The sequence below is a fragment of the Mustela putorius genome, unplaced genomic scaffold, assembly GCF_011764305.1.
Source record: "Mustela putorius furo isolate JIRA1106 unplaced genomic scaffold, ASM1176430v1.1 tig00003854_pilon_pilon_pilon, whole genome shotgun sequence".
In the NCBI taxonomy this organism is placed as follows: Eukaryota; Metazoa; Chordata; class Mammalia; order Carnivora; family Mustelidae; genus Mustela; species Mustela putorius.
Genome location: NW_025422006.1, coordinates 8,344,743 through 8,364,228, shown reverse-complemented (window position 1 = coordinate 8,364,228; position 19,486 = coordinate 8,344,743). Strand labels below are relative to the sequence as shown.

Below are 19,486 nucleotides of genomic sequence, written 5' to 3'. Positions count from 1 at the left end.
TTGGAAAATGGGGTCTCCGATGTCTGTTTTCCTTTTCAGAATTCATTGGAGGATATGGTGACATTAAATTCCCCGGGCTCTGCAGGGTGAGTTCCTTTGGCGGGATTTCCAGTAGCAGCATCGTGCATCAGACTGCGGGGGCAAAAGCAGGCCCATGGGACCCGAAAGGATACACACTGAGGGGGGATATGTCCAGAATTGTGACTTTTTCAGGCACTGATGTAAAAGAAAATTCAGCCAAGTCTCACTTGTACAAATGCTGCCCAGGGAGTTCATGGTCGGATGGAAGGAGTTCGCAAAGAGACTGTCTTGTCAACTGTGTGTGTGACTCATTGGACTTTAATAGAAGGGGAAATTTCTGAAACAGTATGTGCATTTCTTTTCCTCCTTATAACCCAAACTCAGAAAATTTTCCACTGGGCTGCAAGAGCAAACCAAGGCCTCATCAGACTTGGGGCTCGGAAAGAATGCATGTCCTGCAAAAGTCATGGTGCTCTCCATGGAGCTGTGGGGTGGGGGGGCAGGGGGTCTGAAGGGGGTACGGGGAGTGGCAGGCCTGTCTTCAGTACACAGGACAGGTCACAGACCAATCCGACCCCAACGCTCTGGGAGGCTCCACATCAGGAGAAGAATCCACCTCTTCTGCACTTTAAAGGGAACTCGGGGACATATTACAAAAGGCACAAAGCACGAAGTGGGGGATGTTGACAAACCTGGGGTCTCTAAAACCCTATGTATAGCCCCAAATCTGAAACCACAATTTGCACCGATTCTAAGGGTCCTCTGGGGTCCTCCGACAGAGCTGGGCCTCTGCCTTCAGCTCCAGGTCAGATCTGAGTCCAGGACTTTCCTAAGTGCCGGGCACTCCGCAGCTGTGTGACCTAGATAAGAAGTACCAAACCGCTCGGGCGCTCCTTCTTCTCCTTTCCTTATCTGCAACATGGGGATAATTTTATGTACTTTGGATTGTTGTAAGCACTGGAATGCACACGTAAACAGAGATCTGTATCACTATACATGCTTGGAAAACAGGCCCGCAGAGATGAACACCAAAATGTGTTCTCATCCCTGCAGGTTCAGCTTGGGTGCTTTGAGTCTGTTCTGCTTCCCTGAACTTTCTAATGCTCCTGCACTGGAGATTTATCAGTCACATGACTATAAAAAGCTTTAAAACGAAAGCACACAGTCTTATTTCCAACTGGGGCCACAATCACAAATCTTTCTAATTCTTAGGACATTATTTATACTGTAAAGGTGGAAAGGAGGTGAGTTTTTCTTCTTCCCACTTTTTTCTTCTTCTCTTTCTCTCTTTTTCTCTAGAAAAGACTCTTCCCTCGAGTAAGGGAAAGCTTCAGCCCTGCTCTCAGGATGGGGAGTTCAAGAGTGGGGTTCAGCCGAGGGGGTTCACCTCTGTGGAAGTCACCAGGACCCCAGGGCGAGGCCGAGAGGGGACGTGTGCCCATGAAAGGTCGTTGGTGGACTGGGTTTTCCCTGTGTGTCCTCAGGGGAGGTAGTCTGGTTAGAAAGCAGGAAACTAAGGGGAAAGAGAGGAAGGGGGCAGCACAGAGGGGCCCAGGGAGAGGAAGGAAAGATGAGGATGGACGCACAACAGAGAGGAACGAAGGAGCGTGGCCCAGCATCTCCTGGTCGGCCGGCGAGCCTGCAGGCGGCATCCCCGCCCCGTGCACCGCGGTCCCGCCACGGCTCTCCTCCCTCCACACCTACCTCCATGGGGTACGGCGCGCTGAACTCCACCTCAGCCAGGTTCCAGGCAGCACTCTCCGGCTGGTCCGTCTTCCAGAGCTCCTCGTAAAGGCCGGCCCCGTCCCGAGTATAGAGGGAGAAGCTATTGTCATTCCCCTGCTGGAGCCGGTAATAAAAGGACAGGCAGCCGGACATGGGGGCCGTGGTCATTGGGGAGATGAGCTGCGCCACCTCCTGGAAGTGCTTGACGTACACCGAGTCCACGTACATGTAGTGGCCTGAAAATCACAAGGGCACAGCACACAGCGTGAGACAGGCTGGTGTGGGGAGCGGAGGTGGTGGCTCGCAGGGGACACCCTTGATGCTGGGACTGACTTCAACATGATCTAGAGGGAGGGTGGCGAGGAGGAGTTAGGGCCGCAAGACGTTTGGCCAGGGGTGGACGGGTCTTGTGGTTGGAAGGGGGGAGCCAGGAGTTCAAGGTGCTCTGCTAAGTCCAAGCCAAGAGCCGTCCTCTCTCCTCACCTCACTTGTGGGTGAAGTAAAACACACACACACAAAAGTAGATGTAGACGCGTCAGCTACAAAGTGCTGGGATTTTCACAAGCTGAACGCAGCTCTGGAAAGAAACTGGGCATGACCCCAGGAGGCTCCCCCTTCTCCCAAGCCTTCTATGAGTTACAAGATTTCTAAGAACATACCAAGCATACCGTCTGTTCCTACAGGGGCACAGAGGGACCTACTTGCCCATATATCTTCACAATATACACAAAATGTCAGCGAGTCTTTTTTGAGCGTACCTAAGATTTATGACTTCAAACTCGATGACAAGCTTTGCCTCTTTAACAGAACGTGTAGCCAGGGTTGGGATTCTGGAGGTCAGACTTGGGACACCACACTTGGCAAGGCCTTGGGGGGCTCTGGGCCCGGAGGCCGACCTCTGTTAGAAGCATTTTGGTGGAAGAGAGGAACCAGGAGGTGGAATGAGAATTGGCATTGGATTTGGCATTGAAGAGACCTGGGGTCGAGTTCTGTTGGGACCTCAAACAAGTTACCGAGTATCTCCAGGCTTGAGTATCCTGATCTCGACAGGGAGAACCAAATGCTTCCCTTCTAGGGCGAGTTCGAGCATTCCATGGGGTTACACATGTGATGGGCTTTGTGTGGACTTGGCACATTATAACTGTCTAACGCAATTACAACGAATGAAAGGAATGTCATTAATGATTCTGCTACCAGACCTTCCCCATTGTCTACTTTGTGTAAAGGCTCATTGTCATTATTGGCAATTGAAGCTGCAGGGACAGACGGGGGCTATGCCTAGTAGCTTCGATAGAATGACCTTCCTATTGGTAAGTGCGGAACAATTACAGCCTAATGTCTCTGTTTTGTTGCACGGAGCCTGGCCAATAACAGGGCCTTGTATCCTCCGCACATTAGCAGTCAGAGTCCTAGGAACAGTTTATACCTGCAGAGACCTCACCTCAACGTGGCAGAGGGGAGAGGTGGCTCGAGCAAGGCTCGCTTTTTCCTGGCGGCAAACTGTTCGACCCCCTGAACCATCTCCCTTGTTTAACCACGATTTCTCTTAGCCTCGTGCCAACCATAGAGATTACTATGTGCCAACGTAGAGATCACAGACTCAGATGACGGCAGGGACCAGCCTGATCAGGTGTACCACCGAAGCAAACTGGGTCCTGGGAGAAAATCAAGGGATCCCTTTGTTGCCAATGTTTGAAATCATATTTCATCCGCACTGAAAAACAGCAACGAAGCTTCTTGGAAACATCGGAAAATCGGGTGGCGTTGAGCCCATGGTCTCGAGCAGCCGCCACCAGCGGGCGGCCCAGGGTGGCAGCTCCCGCGTGGGCCGGTTTCTCTAGCCCAGGACTGAGTGCACCCCTCCCTCTGCTCCCACCTGTTGCCCTGACATCCAGCCCAGCACTTCAGGCTTTTCCCACTGAAGCTCAAAATCTAAAATTTTCATAGCAAATCTATCCTTTAAAAATAATAACCCCTGTCTGAATGTGCTAGGGTTGCTATAATGGAGTACTACAAGCTAGATGGCTTAAACACCAGAAATTTATTTTTCCCCCCAGCTCAGGAGGCTGGAAGTCCCAGACCAAGGCATCAGCTGGACTGGTTCCTCCCAAGGGCCGTGAGGAGAATCTGATCCAAGGCTCTCTCCTAGCATCCGGTGGCTGGCTGGCAATCTGTGGCCTTCCTTGGCTAATAGATCTCTGCCTCCGTATTCACAATGTTCCTTCTCTGTACAGGTCTCTCTGTATGCCTAAATCTGTCCCCCCCCGCCCGCCTTGCTTTTATAAAGACACCACTCATATTGGACTAGGAAACGACTTCGGTATGACCTCATCTTAACTAATGACATCTGCAACCACCCTACTGCCAAATAAGGTCACATTCTGAAGGACTGGGCGGGGGGGGGAGCGGTTAGGACTTCAACATATGGTTTGGAGGAAATACATTTCAACCCATAACACCCACCACCGCAATTTTTTAAACTCTGTGTATGCCAAATCAGCGTATCTGCAGGCTGGAGACAGCTGATGGGCTCCCAACTTTGCTGACTCTGGAAAGGGATTTCAAAGCACGAGTCTGCATGTCAGACTGAACAGAATCAGAGAACCTCCGAACTGGAAGGAAGGCCATGCCTCCCCCTCCTAATGCACTGCAGCGGGGGGAGGGGGGAGCAGCCAGCCGCCCCCCCGAATACTTTACTAATAGAGAACACATGCCAGCCTCTGCGATGCACCTTTGCTCACTGAGAGCTCTTGGGTCAAAGGTGGAGAGGAAGGGTTGAATACTCTTCGTAACGTGTCTTCTAGTGAAATGAACACTTTTCCAACATATACTGGAGGTGGGGGTGGGGGATGAGGGATCTGGGTGGAGGAGAGACCTAATATTTTATTTCCTTGGTTCTTCATTGTGGGGGCCATGGAGGCGCTTCGGATACCCCTCCGGCGAACTTGCTGCAAGGACCATAGCTGACTGACAGCCTCCAGCTGCCTCGCCTTTGGGCCACGTCGGCATTTGTGCCAAGGCCAAGTACACTGGGCTGCTCAAGCACAGCTGGTGACTAGGCAGAGCAGGAGTCCCAGAGCGGGGCCATTCCGCCTGACAGGTGTTGTCTAACAGCTCCCCATCAGCCTGGCCTTTCCCTCCTCCAGGCATCAGCCTTCTATCCTGTGCTGGAGGCCTCCCCCAGCCACGGCCACGTTACGACTTTTGTGGGCCCTAGCCCCTTTGGCCGCCGTGGGTCCATGCCTCCTCAAAAAATATTAAACATTCTAATTTATGACTGCATTGGTATAAAGACGAACATAATTTAGGCCGGGCTGATTATTTTGTTGTTAGCACATTCATTTTTCCCTTCTGATTTTAGAATAAATAAAAACATTCTCATGGATCCTAAAAATGTCATGGTGCCAAGGCACTGTGGTTACTATGCCTCATGGATATGTTGACCTGGGCCGCAGTGCTTCCTGCTCTCAACTCCTCATCCTTCGTGGCTGATAAATCTCCTCACCTAATCCACGCTTAGGGTCTTCTTCTTGGAGGCCCCAAAGTGACACGACCATGAATAGGGAACTCACTCCACCGAGGGTGGGGGCACCTCCGAGGCCTCTGGGGGACTCTTGGTGAATCCGTAAGACTTCGCCATCCACCTGGAGCCCCTGTCCCATTAGGAACCCATCTTCCTCACAGCTGACAGAGAGCAGACAGTCTTCTTTAAAGACCAGTTACTCACCTGCTGTGTGGGTGATATTTTAATCCCTGAATTTGCCGTTAAAGTGCTTCATTAAAACTCACGCACCACACACTCAGCCAAGGGAGCCACGGTCGCACTGCTGTTCCCAAAACCACCCAGCAAACACAACGTGACGTGCCCACAGTGAGTCAGAGAGGCTGCCGGTGCTGACACCGCGTCTCCTCGGGAACCACTAGACCAGACCGCACTCTGTTGCCCCCCCCGCACCCCATCGTTCAGTTGTTGCCCAAGTTCAGTGCTATTTACGGACAATCTGAGTACGACTGTTTCTCACTGGGAAACAAAAGGTAGCTGGCACATCTCTGCGGAAGGGGTGGGGATGACTCAGAAATCACCAGGCGTCTGCCACAGGAGGCCAGGCTGGAGGGACGACCCCAGCCCAGGCTCAGTGTCGTCGGGTACGACCCACGCTGAGGAAGAAGAGCAGGGGTCTGGGTGAAGGCAGGCCCCGTTTTGTGCATCTTCCCGAGGGGAAGGAAGAAGGGAGCCCGCAGTTCTTGGGAAATTATGTCTCTCGTGTTTGGCATTATGGGAATGTTCCTGCCCTGTTCAATGAGGCCAACCTTTCTGCCTGGCCCAGGGTTCTAGGGCCTCCAGAATACTTGCGAGAGGCAATTTATCTGATCCTTTGAGTAGGATGAAAGTAGGTATTGACGGGCCCTGGATGTATAGATCCTATAATTAACCAGATCTTGGGGGGATCCTACAGGCCACAAAGATCTGTAAGTATTCAGACTTTAACTGGAAATGAAAGAGTCCAGGAGGGACCATGAGATCTCCACACAATTAAACATTGAGACGCTCAGGGCCACTCCCCTAGTCATTGTTGCTTTGCCATACACTGACATGGAGCCCGTCTGTCCTTCCCTAAATCTGGATGATACACAAAGAGGCTGCAGCTTCTAGGGGGGAAAAAAACAATTTCCAATTCTGTTGAAAGATCAAAATCTCTGAAATGCCCGCCACAGGCCTGCTCCAAATCATGCCTGTGGTAACGACACATGGTTACCCGCTTCCCTTCAGGCCACAGCCCCCTGTAGGTTAGCTCGATGGTCCTTGGGCAACCAGGGACTCCTTTCGGGGAGCCACTTTCCCTTGATTTAGGAAAAAACGTTTGAGGGCAGTTACTGAACTTCTATTTTCGAACAGTCTGGCGGACCAGCACTCCCCTGAAACGGCCCTGGGCTTGGCTCCGATGCTAAGGCATCCTCTGACTCAGCTGTGCCTCCTTGGCCACACTTGTGCTCCTGTTGCGACGTCTACGTCTGTGTCCTGCTGTCTGGACAAGCTGTCTCCCGGGTGAGGCAGAAAGCGTGGTCTGAAGAAACACAGGCCGGCTGGAAAGCCCTGCTGGTCTACTGCCGCTGTGAGGACACGGCTCCCAAGTCAGGAGGTCCCCACGCCTGCCCTCCCCGTCTACAGATGCAACAGACATTACGGATCTTTAGTTCTAAGGGTTCAGGTAAGTTTGACTACAGTAGGTAGAGTCAGGCTCTGGTCTTCTTACACAGCTTTCAGAGATGACATAAATGTAATAAATGAACACGAAGTGGGATGTCCCCTTGTCTCTGTTAAGACCTCAGTGCCAAGAGTGACGGTGACAAGTACTGCCACTCCGTGGTCCAAGACCGGTCCTGTAGCATATGCCACATTGTGGCATCCCTGGGGTCTAAGCCAGGGCCACCAGACGGACCCCATCTCCCTGCTCCAGCTGGATACAGGAGGGGCCCAAGAAAGATCAGAGATCATAGACAGAGTCTCTCTGAAAACAGATATCCCAGAGCTTATCTGCCATGTGTTTTCTTTTGGACCCCCAGGGAGGGGTTAGGGATGGCTTCCCCTTTGTTGTCTGGATCCAAGAGAAGAGGCTTAACGGAGGTATGCCTGGAGAGAGTGGAGGAGGGAAGCCACCCTCCAACCTTGCCCTGACCCAGGCTTGCAGAAATTCCTGAATTCTTCAGTCACTCTGGGCCTCAAGAGAGGAGGGTCCTCATTAAGCTTTCCCAAGAGGAAAGTTTAATCAGTGATAACTGGGGTTTGCGGGGTACAGACTGGTTGCCTGACTCTTGACTGTATATACCTAGAAGCAAGATGTCTGTAAGGACCTGTGTGGGCAGAGCAGAAAGGATTTTGTTGCCAGCGAGCTGTAACTTCCAGAGTGTGGTGGGGCGAAGATTTGAATTTCCCCTTAGCCTAAGTGGGCAACTCGGAAGGGACAAGAATGTCTCGGAAGGACTCTTCTCAAAAGGACTGGATGCAGGTGGTAACTCCACCAGGGGCTGGCGAGGTGTAGGGTTGCTCCTAGGTCCCAGAGTGGATCCACAGATGGCCAGCGGAGAGGGCCTCACCCCGTCTCCGAGCAGGGAAGTGGGGTTCCGCACTGGCAGTGAGAGAAACAGCCGGCTTGTGCCCTCCTGCGGTATAAAGGTCATGAGCTCCAGCTTCCACAGCGCTGGTCACAGAAAACCATCTGTCCCCTTCCTTTCCTTTTCTGCTCCCCTGTCACACCTCCTCCAACCCCACAGGAGCCGGACGCAGCACAGTGAGTGGGTAAAGAGGAAGGGAAGAGCCAAGGCAAAATGAAGGGAAATAAAGCCCAAGCCCTTCTCTCCATGGCTCCCCCGTGCTTTGGTCTGGGGGAGATTCGAATCAGATGAAATGCTGACGTTTTGACTGGATTGAACTGACCCTGAGAAGGAAGGCTGTTAGTTCTACTTGACCGTGCCCAGAAAGCTAAGGGAAGTCACCCAAGGACACGGGAAGGTGAACGGCAGAGCCTGGACAAAGGCGACGGTGAGAACATTAATGAAGCTGCTTCCCTACTGAAAGCACACACAAGGAACCAAACGGATCAATGCCCCGAGTAAATGAACAGCGCTGGTAGGCGGATGCTTGAGCTCAGGCTGAACTGAAAGGAGAAAAAAGGGCCATGAATTATGGAGAGATGCTCCATCCACCTCCCGGTCCTGGAGGCAATAAAATCATTCTGACCTTAATTTAGGCTTTGAAACCTTGCTCAGCTCCCAGAGCGGCACCCTGAGTGTAGGCAATTCTAAAAATCTCAGCAAAGAAACTGATTTCCCTCATTATTTTCCCAGTAATTACCTTCTTTTGGCCAAGGCAGGTAGGAAACAGTAACGATCTGAGCTGTCAGTAGGTTACCTCGTGGAAGATATTTTGTTTCACTTCATAAAATATTAACAGAGAAAAAAAAATCCATACGTGACGAATCGGAATTAGGTGACAAAAATCAGGACAAAATCCTATCCCCTCCAATATTCCCAAGGTGTCTCATGGGAGTTCTGACTACATCCTTAGCCAAATGAGACCAATATTTGTAGACTGTTCACTTGAAAAACCGGGCTCGTGGTTTGGGGCTATTAAAAGTACGTGGCCAAATGAAGGAAAAGTCACACAAGTGTCACATTTTTCAGACACTCCATTCACTCTTCCCTCTTCTCCGACCAAGGCCAGAGCCCTCCTGGGACAATGTCGCTCAGCCTCCTGAAGTGTCTAAGAAGGCACATGGCTTCATGCGCCCCTTGTGCTCATTCCCTGGCTTTTCCCTGAAAGCAAAGGCATAGCCACTTCCAGTATATGAATGAACATGAGATGAGTCTTTTTGAGCAAAATCTGGTGCTGTGGGCAGACATCTGAACCCTTCGATCTCTATTTTGCCAACCACATTGGTAGAGCTCAGGAAAGACTGATACATCCAGCAGCAGAAGGCAAATGTACTAAGAAAGGCAATCCCTCTCTTCCTGAGAGCACTGGAGGGTTTTGTTTCGGTTTCGTGTTCCCCAAGAGTGATTCTGGTCAAAACTCTGAGTCCTATGGGCTTTTCAAGGAAAATATCTGAGATTCTATGGAACTCTTCTGTTTTTGCTCCATCTCACATAGGAAGAAGTCTTATATAAGAGTCTACATGGGAGGAGTGTGAGAGTGAGTGTGTGTGTACGCACGTGCGTTTGTGTGTACATCTTTTGGGTGAAAAGGAAATAGTTGTCTGGCTACAAGTGGTCAAAACATCAGTGTAAAAGTTTAAGAGGAACTGGAGAGAAATAGCAGAGAGCTGGGAGGAGCGAGTAGAATGTAGGCACCCAGGCTCTAGCTCATGAGCAGGAACGTAACCCAGGTCTACGGGCCGCTCTGCCGTCATCTTACATCCTGGAATTCTCAAATATTCTCCAGCCACAGAATAAGGTATCCACTCTCAGACCTGTACACCTGAGTATATGCTGTACTTCTTATCCATCTAGTCAAATTCAAATGCTGTGATGACTTCTTCTAGAAAGCTTTCCCTGAACCCCAAAACCTAGGTGATCTTTTACTTTCCTGTGGTCCCTTATCTTTTATTTCATGTTAGCCATGCACCATTGCTCATATTTACAGAGCATTTTGGTATTTGACTAATTTGTGAAATGCCATAATATACATTAACATAGGACTGTATTAAAGGCACTGAGAAGTCCTGAAATAAAGAATTCTGTCAAGCTTTCTTTAGCTCAGGGTTTCCCCAGTTTATTTCCCCCCCCCCCCCCCCAGTTACAATGAGTGGTGAATTTGGGAATTTTGAGGTACAGCTTAGGAGTAAAACACTAGAACGCAAAGCATCTTAGGGATTATGGAATTCAAATTCTTCATTTGCAAACAGGCCAGTGGAGACCCTGAGAAGTCAAGGGATGGCCCAGAGCAATCCAGCACTCAGAGCACAACTGCTGAACTCCTAGCATGATTCTCTTTCTCTGTCCCTTGTTGACACAGATGCAGGCAGAATGTTCCATGGTCACAAATGAGAGGGAGGAAAGTCTAGGGCTGATGCACTCCTCAGAGGATAGATGGCACTCAAGTGATTCAGTCAAATGGATGATCAGACTATAGGACACAGATCTGTTGCCTTCCCCCACAAATACGTGTTCTCCCTAGCCAAGTGGTCCTCACCATCCTTGAGGATAAAAAATGATACAGGGAGCCTGGCTGGCTCCCAGTGGATACTCAGTGGAGTATACCCAGGGCAGTATATGACTCTTGATCTTGGGGTTCTGAGTTTAAGCTCCACGTTGGGTGTAAAGATTACTTTAAAAAGAACATCTTTAAAAAAAGAAAGAAAGAAAAATGATGCACCGAACACGTAGTCATTAAATCATGCTATTGGTTACCCAGCGGATCGGACTCTGCAACTAATTTTTAAGTGATTTGGGAAAAGTTCTCCAACACTTCCCCACATTTAAGTTTGGACATCTATGATGATGACACCGAGGATTATTGCAATTTAAGGCATTAGTCTTTCAAGATTCTCTCTATTCCCTGTACTATATTCTTAAGATACGGCAGAATGTTATATAAATTGTCCTACTCCTTGAAACAAAGCTTTCAAGAATTGGTAACATTTTGTTGTTTTGAATGAACCCAGTTGTTATTTAAAACACTCACGCAGATTCATGGAGTAGTCTGCCACACGAGGTAGTCACACACTCAGCATGAGACACTTACAGTGTGCTTCCTAGAGTGGCCACAAGTGGAGATGGGCTCTGTGTCTGCAGGGCCAACATACGAGATATATATATATATATATCCCCAATCTTTCATCATTTCCAAAAGTGCTAACCTTTACTTTAAGAAGAAAGGAAGTGAAAATGTTTTGTCTTTTTCAATCTCAATTATTTCTATTTCTAATCTCAATTATTTACATAATTCTTCATGTACGTGACCTTAGATGTATCTAAAGAAATCATTTCTGGGGTGTTTTTTTGTTCGTTGGTTCTACCACTTGGTTTTCCGTTTACTGAGATAACCACGGTCTGATTAACCAAACTAAATACACGGCTGTGATGGCATCTCTCCTTGCTCAAAGACCTCCAAAGGCCTCCCGCTGTCCACAGATTAAAGTTAAAATCTCGTTCCCGGCATTTGAGGCCCTTTAGAAGTTGTCGCTCTACTGCTCTCCCAATCCGCTCTCTCCCTGGGCTACCCCTTGTGATCGCTACCATGTATCACTGCTCTGGCCCTCTCTTGCCTCTGCCTGTCAAAGTCATAACCACCTCTCAAACTCGGTTGACTTCTTTCATCATGTCTTCTAGAAAGTCCAAGTAGTAAGTGATCTCTCTGGTCTCTGAACACCCAGCACTTTTCTTTTTTTTGAGGGAAGGAGGGGGGACCATTCTTGGAGCATTCGGCACAAGCTACCTTGCCTTACGTCCATGTGTGACAAAAATCCTTTTCCCTTTCTTGAATGTGTGTTCTTTGGACCTGGGCCATGGGGGATGTGCCATTTTGTTGTCATTTTCCCAACCAGACCCAATACGAGGTCAAATGAATGAAAATGCTAGATCCAAAGCTGGATTTGTCTTAAACACGTGAGCCCAGGAGGCTCCAACATTTTACTATATAGTTACTTATCAACATTTTGTTGTAAGAAGCCTGGACATGTTGAAAAAGAAAAGGAACACATTAAATGAAGTTTGCAAACCAGAAGTTGACTAACTGGGCCTGACCTGAAGATGTGTTTTATTGGCCCAGGCAGTGTTTTTAAAGAAAATATTTACCAGGGAGTGTGGGTGGCTCAGTAGGTTAAGCAACTGCCTTGGCTCAGGTCATGATCCTAGGGTCCTGGGATACAGCCCAAGTTGGGCTCCCTGCTCAGCAGGAAATCTGCTTCTCTCTCTCCCTCTGCTCCTCCCTGTGCTCATGCTCATGTGCGTGTGTGTGTATATGTGTGCATGCGTGCGCCCTCTCTCTCTCTCTCAAATAAATAAATAACATCTTAAAAAAAAAGAAAATATTTACCAACTATAAAAAATTAGGGAAATCTCACACAAAACCCCTGTCTTCCTGATTATCTTAGGAAGTCAAAAGATCTGTCCTTCCGAACCTGCATTCTCACATAGCAGCAATTAATTAGAGCTTTGTACAGGGTCTGTGCTCCCTAGTTTGCCACACTCCTCACCCATCCCACGTGTCAGTCCCTTCATAACATCTGCCTGGTTCCTTTAGAAAATTGAGTGTGAGAGTCTGGATATACTAGAAGCAGTCTCAGGATGGAAACTGTCCGGAGCCAAGATAAGCTTGCAGGATGGGCACTTAAAGAAAAGTCAGAGACAAGGTTACAAATATTCCCATGAAATACCATGAAAGAGGAACAATGCAAAGAACCAAAAAACGTTGCCTTGTCTTCAGGTATGGGGACACATTGTCATTGTCAACAATGTGTTAGGACTAAGAAGATGACCTCAGGATCCACATGGCAGCGGATCAAACTAGAAAAAAGGACTGTTTGCAGCAGAACCGAAATTCCTTCTTGCTCTTGATGGAAAGTGAGTCACCAGAATCTTCTCATGAGTCAACAAGCCCTGGGGGTTGAGGACTGGAGCGTCTTACAACTATGGGGAGACCCCGGCTTTCAGGAAGCCTCTGAGGGTCCAGGTGAGGGCTGGTCATAAGCCTTTGGAAGTTAGCCTTTGCCCACATCTGTATCTCCCATCTGCGGAGACAGGCCCCTCAAAGCGGACTCCCACCAAGAGCCTCTCCTCCCCATTTCCCTGCAGAGTCCGCCCCCTTGGCCACTAGGTGGCCCTGTTGCTTTCAAGATTCACCATTGGGCATTGAGGCTCACCTCAGGGCCACTTGGGAAGTTCTTTAGGACTGGTTCCCATCCCTAGGTCTATTTTTAGTGAAAAGCAACCTAGGATTATTCCCGGCTTGCCTTTAGGGATAAGAAATATAAAACAACAAATCAATAAGAAAGTAAAGGATAACATGGAAAGGTGAAAAGAGCAAGACCAGGTCACAGGTGGAGAAAAGCCTTGAACTGGGCGCCGTTAGCCTTAGTTACAGAGCTCCTGTCTGCAGCCAGTCTCGGTCTTATGATCCGTCGTCCATCCCTGCTCTTCCGCCAGGCTTCCCAGTCCCTACCAACGCTCCCTTCTCCCTTCCCTGTTGACAGGGCCGTAGTTGGGTCCGTGGACGGGGCAGGAGAGGGAGGTGGAAGCACTTCGCTCAGGGAAAGGGACTCCACCCGTCCCCAGCTCACCCAATTCGCTCTTGAGCGTGTGGTCCTGCAGGAGAACGGAAGGGGAGTTCCGAATGCTTCCTCCGCCGACAAACCAGTTCACGTTGGGGTTCCAGCGGTTCACAAAGCCACAGAGATGATTTTCTTCAAAGTCACATTCTGGCAAAGGAGAAATGAAGACGCACTTTGTGGAGACACAGTCACACCCAGGAATATACCCCTACTCACTGCCCAGTTTGCTTGCGTATTCAGATACGTTTCCCATTCCCTCTGACCACTGGAAGCTTTGGACTAGGATCCCTGGATAATGCTGGAAACTGTAATTCATCCTTGCTTCTTTGGATGACGGTCCTTGCATGACCAGCCATGTGAACTGCAGCATGACCTCTCTCGGGCTCTGTGCCTTCATTTGTGAAACAAGGGAACGGTCCTACCACACGGGTTGTCAAAACACAGAGCCGGGCGTGTGGTTAGGGCTCGGTGCCTCAGCCAGCTCTGCTTCAAAGCCCTATTTGGGACGAACCTCTTAGCTCCAGAACCTGTATCTGCCACCCTTCCGGCAGCCCATGTCTCCAACCCCTTCTCTCCCGATGGTAGACGAGATACCCAGGGCTAAAGGTCATGTCTCCTAAGTACTAACAGCCTGTTTTTTTTTTTTTTTTTTTATTAACCAGAAGCATTCAGAATAGGCAGCGCAGGCCTATCCTGGGCTCTGAGTCCTTCTGCAGCTCCTCAGTGGAGAAGAGAGAGAAAACTTCACCTACCGCCCTGCTCCTTTTAGTAGACTGCATGTGTGCACAGATTAACTGTTCCCAGTCAGCAACTACTCTAGTGGGAATGAGAAGCTCACAAACCAGTGCCTGTATGGACCCCCATAATCATCAATTACAAATATGAAATTTGATTGTCCTGACCATCTCCCATGACCCCTCCAGACCCCACCCCCACTTTTTTTTTTTTTTTTTTTCACTCCAGCGGTAGACCTGCATGGACTGTGTCACTGGCCTCCCCTTCTGTCTTCCTGTTGGAGTCGACCAATGGAAAGTAGGAGAACGAGGCTGCTGTCCATTCCTCCAGCGCCCTCCCTGCCAGGTTCTCATGGGTTGGCTATGTCCCTGCCCTGAGGACAGGGTCTGGACAAGGAGCCCTCCCCACACAGCCACCGGCTCCAGGCTCTGTGGCCCCTTCCCCACTGCCCTCAAGGCTGATGAATCATCACTCTTACTAGCCCTGGATTACCCCCAATGCTTTTTGCTGGTTTCCTTCATGCAACCACACCTTTGTAGCCCCTAATGAGTCTTCTTCAAATCCTTCGGGTTGAAGGGACCCTCTCTTTCCACTTTCTTGCCAGGACCCTGATTGATATAGTTATCAAAGTGTATTTACATTAGCAACCACTGAAAAATTTTAAGATTTTGATCTGCAACTCTCCCACTGCAGCGTCTGCCAAGAAATACCCCATGTTCCATGCCAAAGGCTGCTCGAGAGTAAAATAGCAAAATAGTCCTGAATGTGCCAGGTACTATTCTAAGCACTTTAACTGAATTAACTTGTCTGATTCTCAAAACAATCCCACGAGGTAGGTACTATTATTAACCTATTTTATAGATGAGGAAACAAGCAAAGAGCGAGCACAGAAAGGAAGGTGAGGGGATGGTGGGAAAGGCGTCTCAACAAAATGCAAGTATTGGCACCTCTTCTGTGTTTTAAACAAACCAGAAGCCACTGAGTGATTTGAAGAGAGGAAATTTACATGTGGAAAGTGCTCAGCCCTGGGCCAGTCACCTTCATTCCCTAATGATCTCATCAGCCCCCCCCCCCACGATTCCTAGGAGGAAAGCATTTTATACCCATTTTGTAGGAGGAGAAACAGAGGCCTCGGGGCGCCGGCAGTTGAGGAGCCAGGAGGTGGCGCTGCAGCAGGGGCGTCCGATCGGTGGGCGGGCTGCCGTTGGCGCACCTGCTGCCCCGAGGGAGCTACCGGGGGAGCCTGGATCTAACCCCACTGCAGCTTCAGAACATGGTCACTGTTTCTTCCCTCCTGTTTTCCTTCACTTGCCTTAGTATTATCCTTGGAAGGTCAAAACAGAAGTGAGAGGGAATTAGCAAAAGCTCTTTTTTATTCAGAATCGCCTTCGACTCTCCTTCCTCTTCCTCTCCGGAGCTGTTCCATTCCCAGGCTGTCAGTGCTAAAAATCTGGCCGTGTCCCACTTTCTCCCTATTCAGGCCCAGTGTTGGGCCATTGTTATGTCCTGTCTGTAAGGTCACAACCACGTCGGGGGTCTGCCTCTCCTAAGCATATTCCTTGTTTCCAAGTCACTTTCCACGGGGCCGACAGAGTCACCAGGTGAGGACACAGCCTGCAGGCCCTTCCTCCGCTGACTTGGAGAACCTGCTGACCACAGAACCATCCACACTCTTCAGCCGGGATCCAGACTCTTCCCAAAGCCGCGCCTGGGTCCTGATGAGCACTGCCAGCACCTTCCTCTGTTTCTGGCCAGTGCCTGAGCGGGCTCTGCGCTTCCCCCCCACTGGGCTCTGCACGCTCTTCCCCTGGACCTGCCCATCACTGAACGCCCCCGCTTCCTGAAACGCCAACTCAAATGCAGCTCTGGTGTTGAGCGCTGCCCGATGTCCGGTCCTCCTCCCATATGGTCCGCACCCCCATAGCCCGGCCTGGCCTCCTCCAGCAGTGCCCATCTCATAGAGAAATAACACCCATCGCAGACAAGCAGAAGGTGAGCGGCCACGGGGCACAGAGGGGCCAAGGTGTGTTTGAGAGATGGAGAAAATGAGGAAGGAAGGGAATGCGGAGCCTGCTTTTCTGGCGGAAGCGGAGTTCACAGCAAACAGGAAATTACCGTTATTAGACTATGTGGACGTTCGGGCAGCAGCTCCGGTTCTAGCTGCTGCATCTCCTTTCCCTGTGCTAATCCAGCCAGTCCGGGGGCACTCCAACGAGACAACACACCCCATTCAAGAGAGTCTCAAGAAGCGGCTAAGCTACGGTGCATTGTGCACTGACTTCCATGAAACACCCTGCCTGTAGGATTCATTCCGTTCCTTCTGGCAACAGATTTAAAAAGATTCACAATTCCCATTCTGATGCAGTGAGAAGAAAACCCACTTACCAATACAGTAGCCTGTGGTCATCTTGATTTCAAAGAGGGCGATGCTGGCCGTGCTGCCCTGTCCCAGCACCCCTTCGACTAAAATCTGCACGACACACGAGGAAGAAGGGAGTTAGGCTTCCAACACCGTGTTTTCCTGGCTCGGTATCTCAGAGACTAGTCAGGAGCTGTTCAGGAGCTCAAGGCAAGGCGAGATTGCTTGTCTCAGCTAATTCCTGGCAATCTCACAGGGAAGCAATCTCACGGCGGGCTCTAAAAAAATGTGTGTGTGTGTACAAGGTGAGCAAGATGTCCAGTAAAAGCTTGGAGCCAACTGTCTTCAACTGCTGTCTCAACCACCCCCTCCTCTAGCACCTGTGATGACACCAGTTGGCTATGGATGGAGAGGACGGCTGGTGACCTTGGGGAAACGCATTCTGAGAGCTGTCAGGGACTCAGGACAGAGGCCTCAGTGGGAAAACCCTTGGAGGAGGAGGTGGAGGAGGCAGGAAGTACAATCTGACCAGTGGTGGGAGACCCCCACCCACACGAGATGGAAGTAGCTCCTGAATCAACTTGTAGTTGCCATATTGCTAAAAAAAAAAATCTGAAAATTTTAAATAAAGAACCCAGGGAAGCATGACAATTTACGTGACTGATTTCAAGAACTGTTGTGGTTCATCTCTGACCCCGTTTCTGAAAGTCTTTGCTTCTCTTTACATGACGTCGGCCCAGTCTTTGGCAACTACGCTGGGAGATTTAGGATGTGGCCTACTGCTGGGTGGACAGTGTGAACTAGAGAGCTCGGACCTCAGTGCTCCTTCCCTCAATCCCACATCCTGCCTGAGGGGAGGAGAAGACGGCTTTTCAACGCTTCGTCAGGGAGAGAGATGGGATACAGAATTGAAAGGGGAATCAGGAATGGAGAAATGTTTATGAAGGCCCCATTCTTTCCTCCACGACACAGTTTCAACACGTCACACTTCACATCTGGCCACGTGAGTCCAGATGTCACGTGGTCGACCTTCCTCTTCCAACACTTCTGATGGAACGACCCGCCATCTTTGAAAAGGACTCAGAACATGTCCTCTACGAATCTTTCCCTCTTCAAAGTATCTCCACTCTTCCTTTAACTATAGTGAGTGTTTTATTCAAAATTTGTAGCAAAAAGACTGTTAGGAAGATACAACACAGAACTCAGAAAGTGTGAAACAAAATGATTAGACATGAGAACACTCTCTAAAGCCCGTTAAAAAATAAATTTCAATTGAAGAGGCTGGTTTAGGCTCCATTTAGACTCTCACAGAATCCCATTTAAATACACAAGAAAGAAATCTGGGAAGAAGATTTTCTAAAGAATAAACAAAATATTAACTTAATAATTATTAATTACTAATATTCTCCTGGGGCATATCTCTTCTAAAACAGTGCATCTTAGCACAGGAGATAAGTAACTTCAGTGGCAGAAATCATCACAAGATCTCAGAGTAGCATAGTGCTGTGTGATAAGCCAGGTGCCTATATTCTACCTACCTTGAATTTCTTCGTACTGTTTTGTAAATCCAAGCTGGCTATGAGCCAGCTGTCTGAAGGTTCCTTTGCTGACCAGAGCAAGCGATCAAAGCTTTCATCTTGAAATCTCACATAGAGGTTCAGCCGGCTGGGGTCTGATGGAGACCCTGAAGACGTGGTTATCTGGTAGACCAGTCGGAGGCAGCTCCATTCCTCAGCCTGTAGGTCAGAGCTCAGCAGCACAGCTTTTTCCCCTGGCTTGGCAAAGGAGGTGTCCACATAAATGTAGTGTCCTGGAAAGAGAATGGAGCACCAGGAAAGCATTAGTCTGCAGTTTGCAACTCAAGGAAATACACAACTGTGGTCCAGTGAAGCTAAGGGCAGGTACGGCCTGCCAATGCATTTCAGTGGCCTCCCAAATGTTGCCTGAACATGGGATCTCTGCCATCTGGTGAAAAACTAGAAGGTCCCACAACACTGAGACTGCAGTCACATGACAACAACGGGCTGGAGCTACACAGTCCTGCCTCTTCAAACGGTAGCATGGGCGCTCCATTTTTGCCATAATCCCCACTACTCCCTATTACCCCCCGACACTGAAGCCAGGTGTCTGTGGCCTACTATCATCTCACATCAGGCCTATTGAGCATGTTGCATTCGTCCTCCTGGTCTCCATACTCATGAGATTTCAAGAACTTCAGAACCCAGAAGAGCAGCATGCCTCTGCTGGAGTCAGAATACCATGGTGGACTCAACCTTCTCCTTCCACAGCTCCCCTCATACTCAATTATTTGATCTGCATCTAATTTGCACCATTAGAGTAGATTGAATTTATTTGGTTGCCTCAGATCTTGCAGACTAGGCAAAGTTCATTAGCTAATTCTTAAGATTAGGAGTAACACACTCCTCCTCTACAGTCTTCCACAACGAAATCTCATAGTTCTGCAAACTAAATGGAAAAGCGTATGCAAAAACATGGAGGACAGAACAAAATGGATTGGAAGCAAGAACGGTAGCCTGAGCCTTCTGAATTTGACTCTGGTCAGTGGCTTCCTCTAGCAGGGACCTGCACCGCCTGTGCGTCTTGGGAGGTAAAACTCCAAGTAAATGTGGCTCCAGCAGGCTCGAGAGCCCATCTTCTGGTGATTATGTTGATTTTTCAGTGACTGCCATAAAAATATCTCTCTTAGAGCTAGAGAGTACTACACTAAGTGAAATAAATCAGAGAAAGACAAACACATATGATGGCACTTATATGTGGCACTTAAGGAAGAAAACAAACGAGCCAGGGATGAGGGTGAGGGCAAGAGCAAGAGGCAAACCAAGGAACTGACTCTTTCCTTTTTTTTTAAAAGATTTTA

At 49.3% G+C, this 19,486-nt stretch overlaps 1 protein-coding gene across 2 annotated transcripts in view; it reads right to left on the bottom strand.

The window, feature by feature from the left end:
• Positions 1–19,486, bottom strand: part of MAMDC2 (MAM domain containing 2) — a 141,581-nt gene that overhangs the window by 61,427 nt on the left and 60,668 nt on the right. For both annotated transcript variants that reach the window (XM_045065086.1, XM_004769232.3), the window contains exons 3-6: positions 18,147–18,418; positions 16,635–16,719; positions 13,524–13,661; positions 1,726–1,982 (exon numbers count right to left, since the gene is read on the bottom strand). In XM_045065086.1, the coding sequence (XP_044921021.1) occupies positions 1,726–1,982; positions 13,524–13,661; positions 16,635–16,719; positions 18,147–18,418 (752 nt within the window). The remainder of the gene's footprint in view (positions 1–1,725; positions 1,983–13,523; positions 13,662–16,634; positions 16,720–18,146; positions 18,419–19,486) is intronic.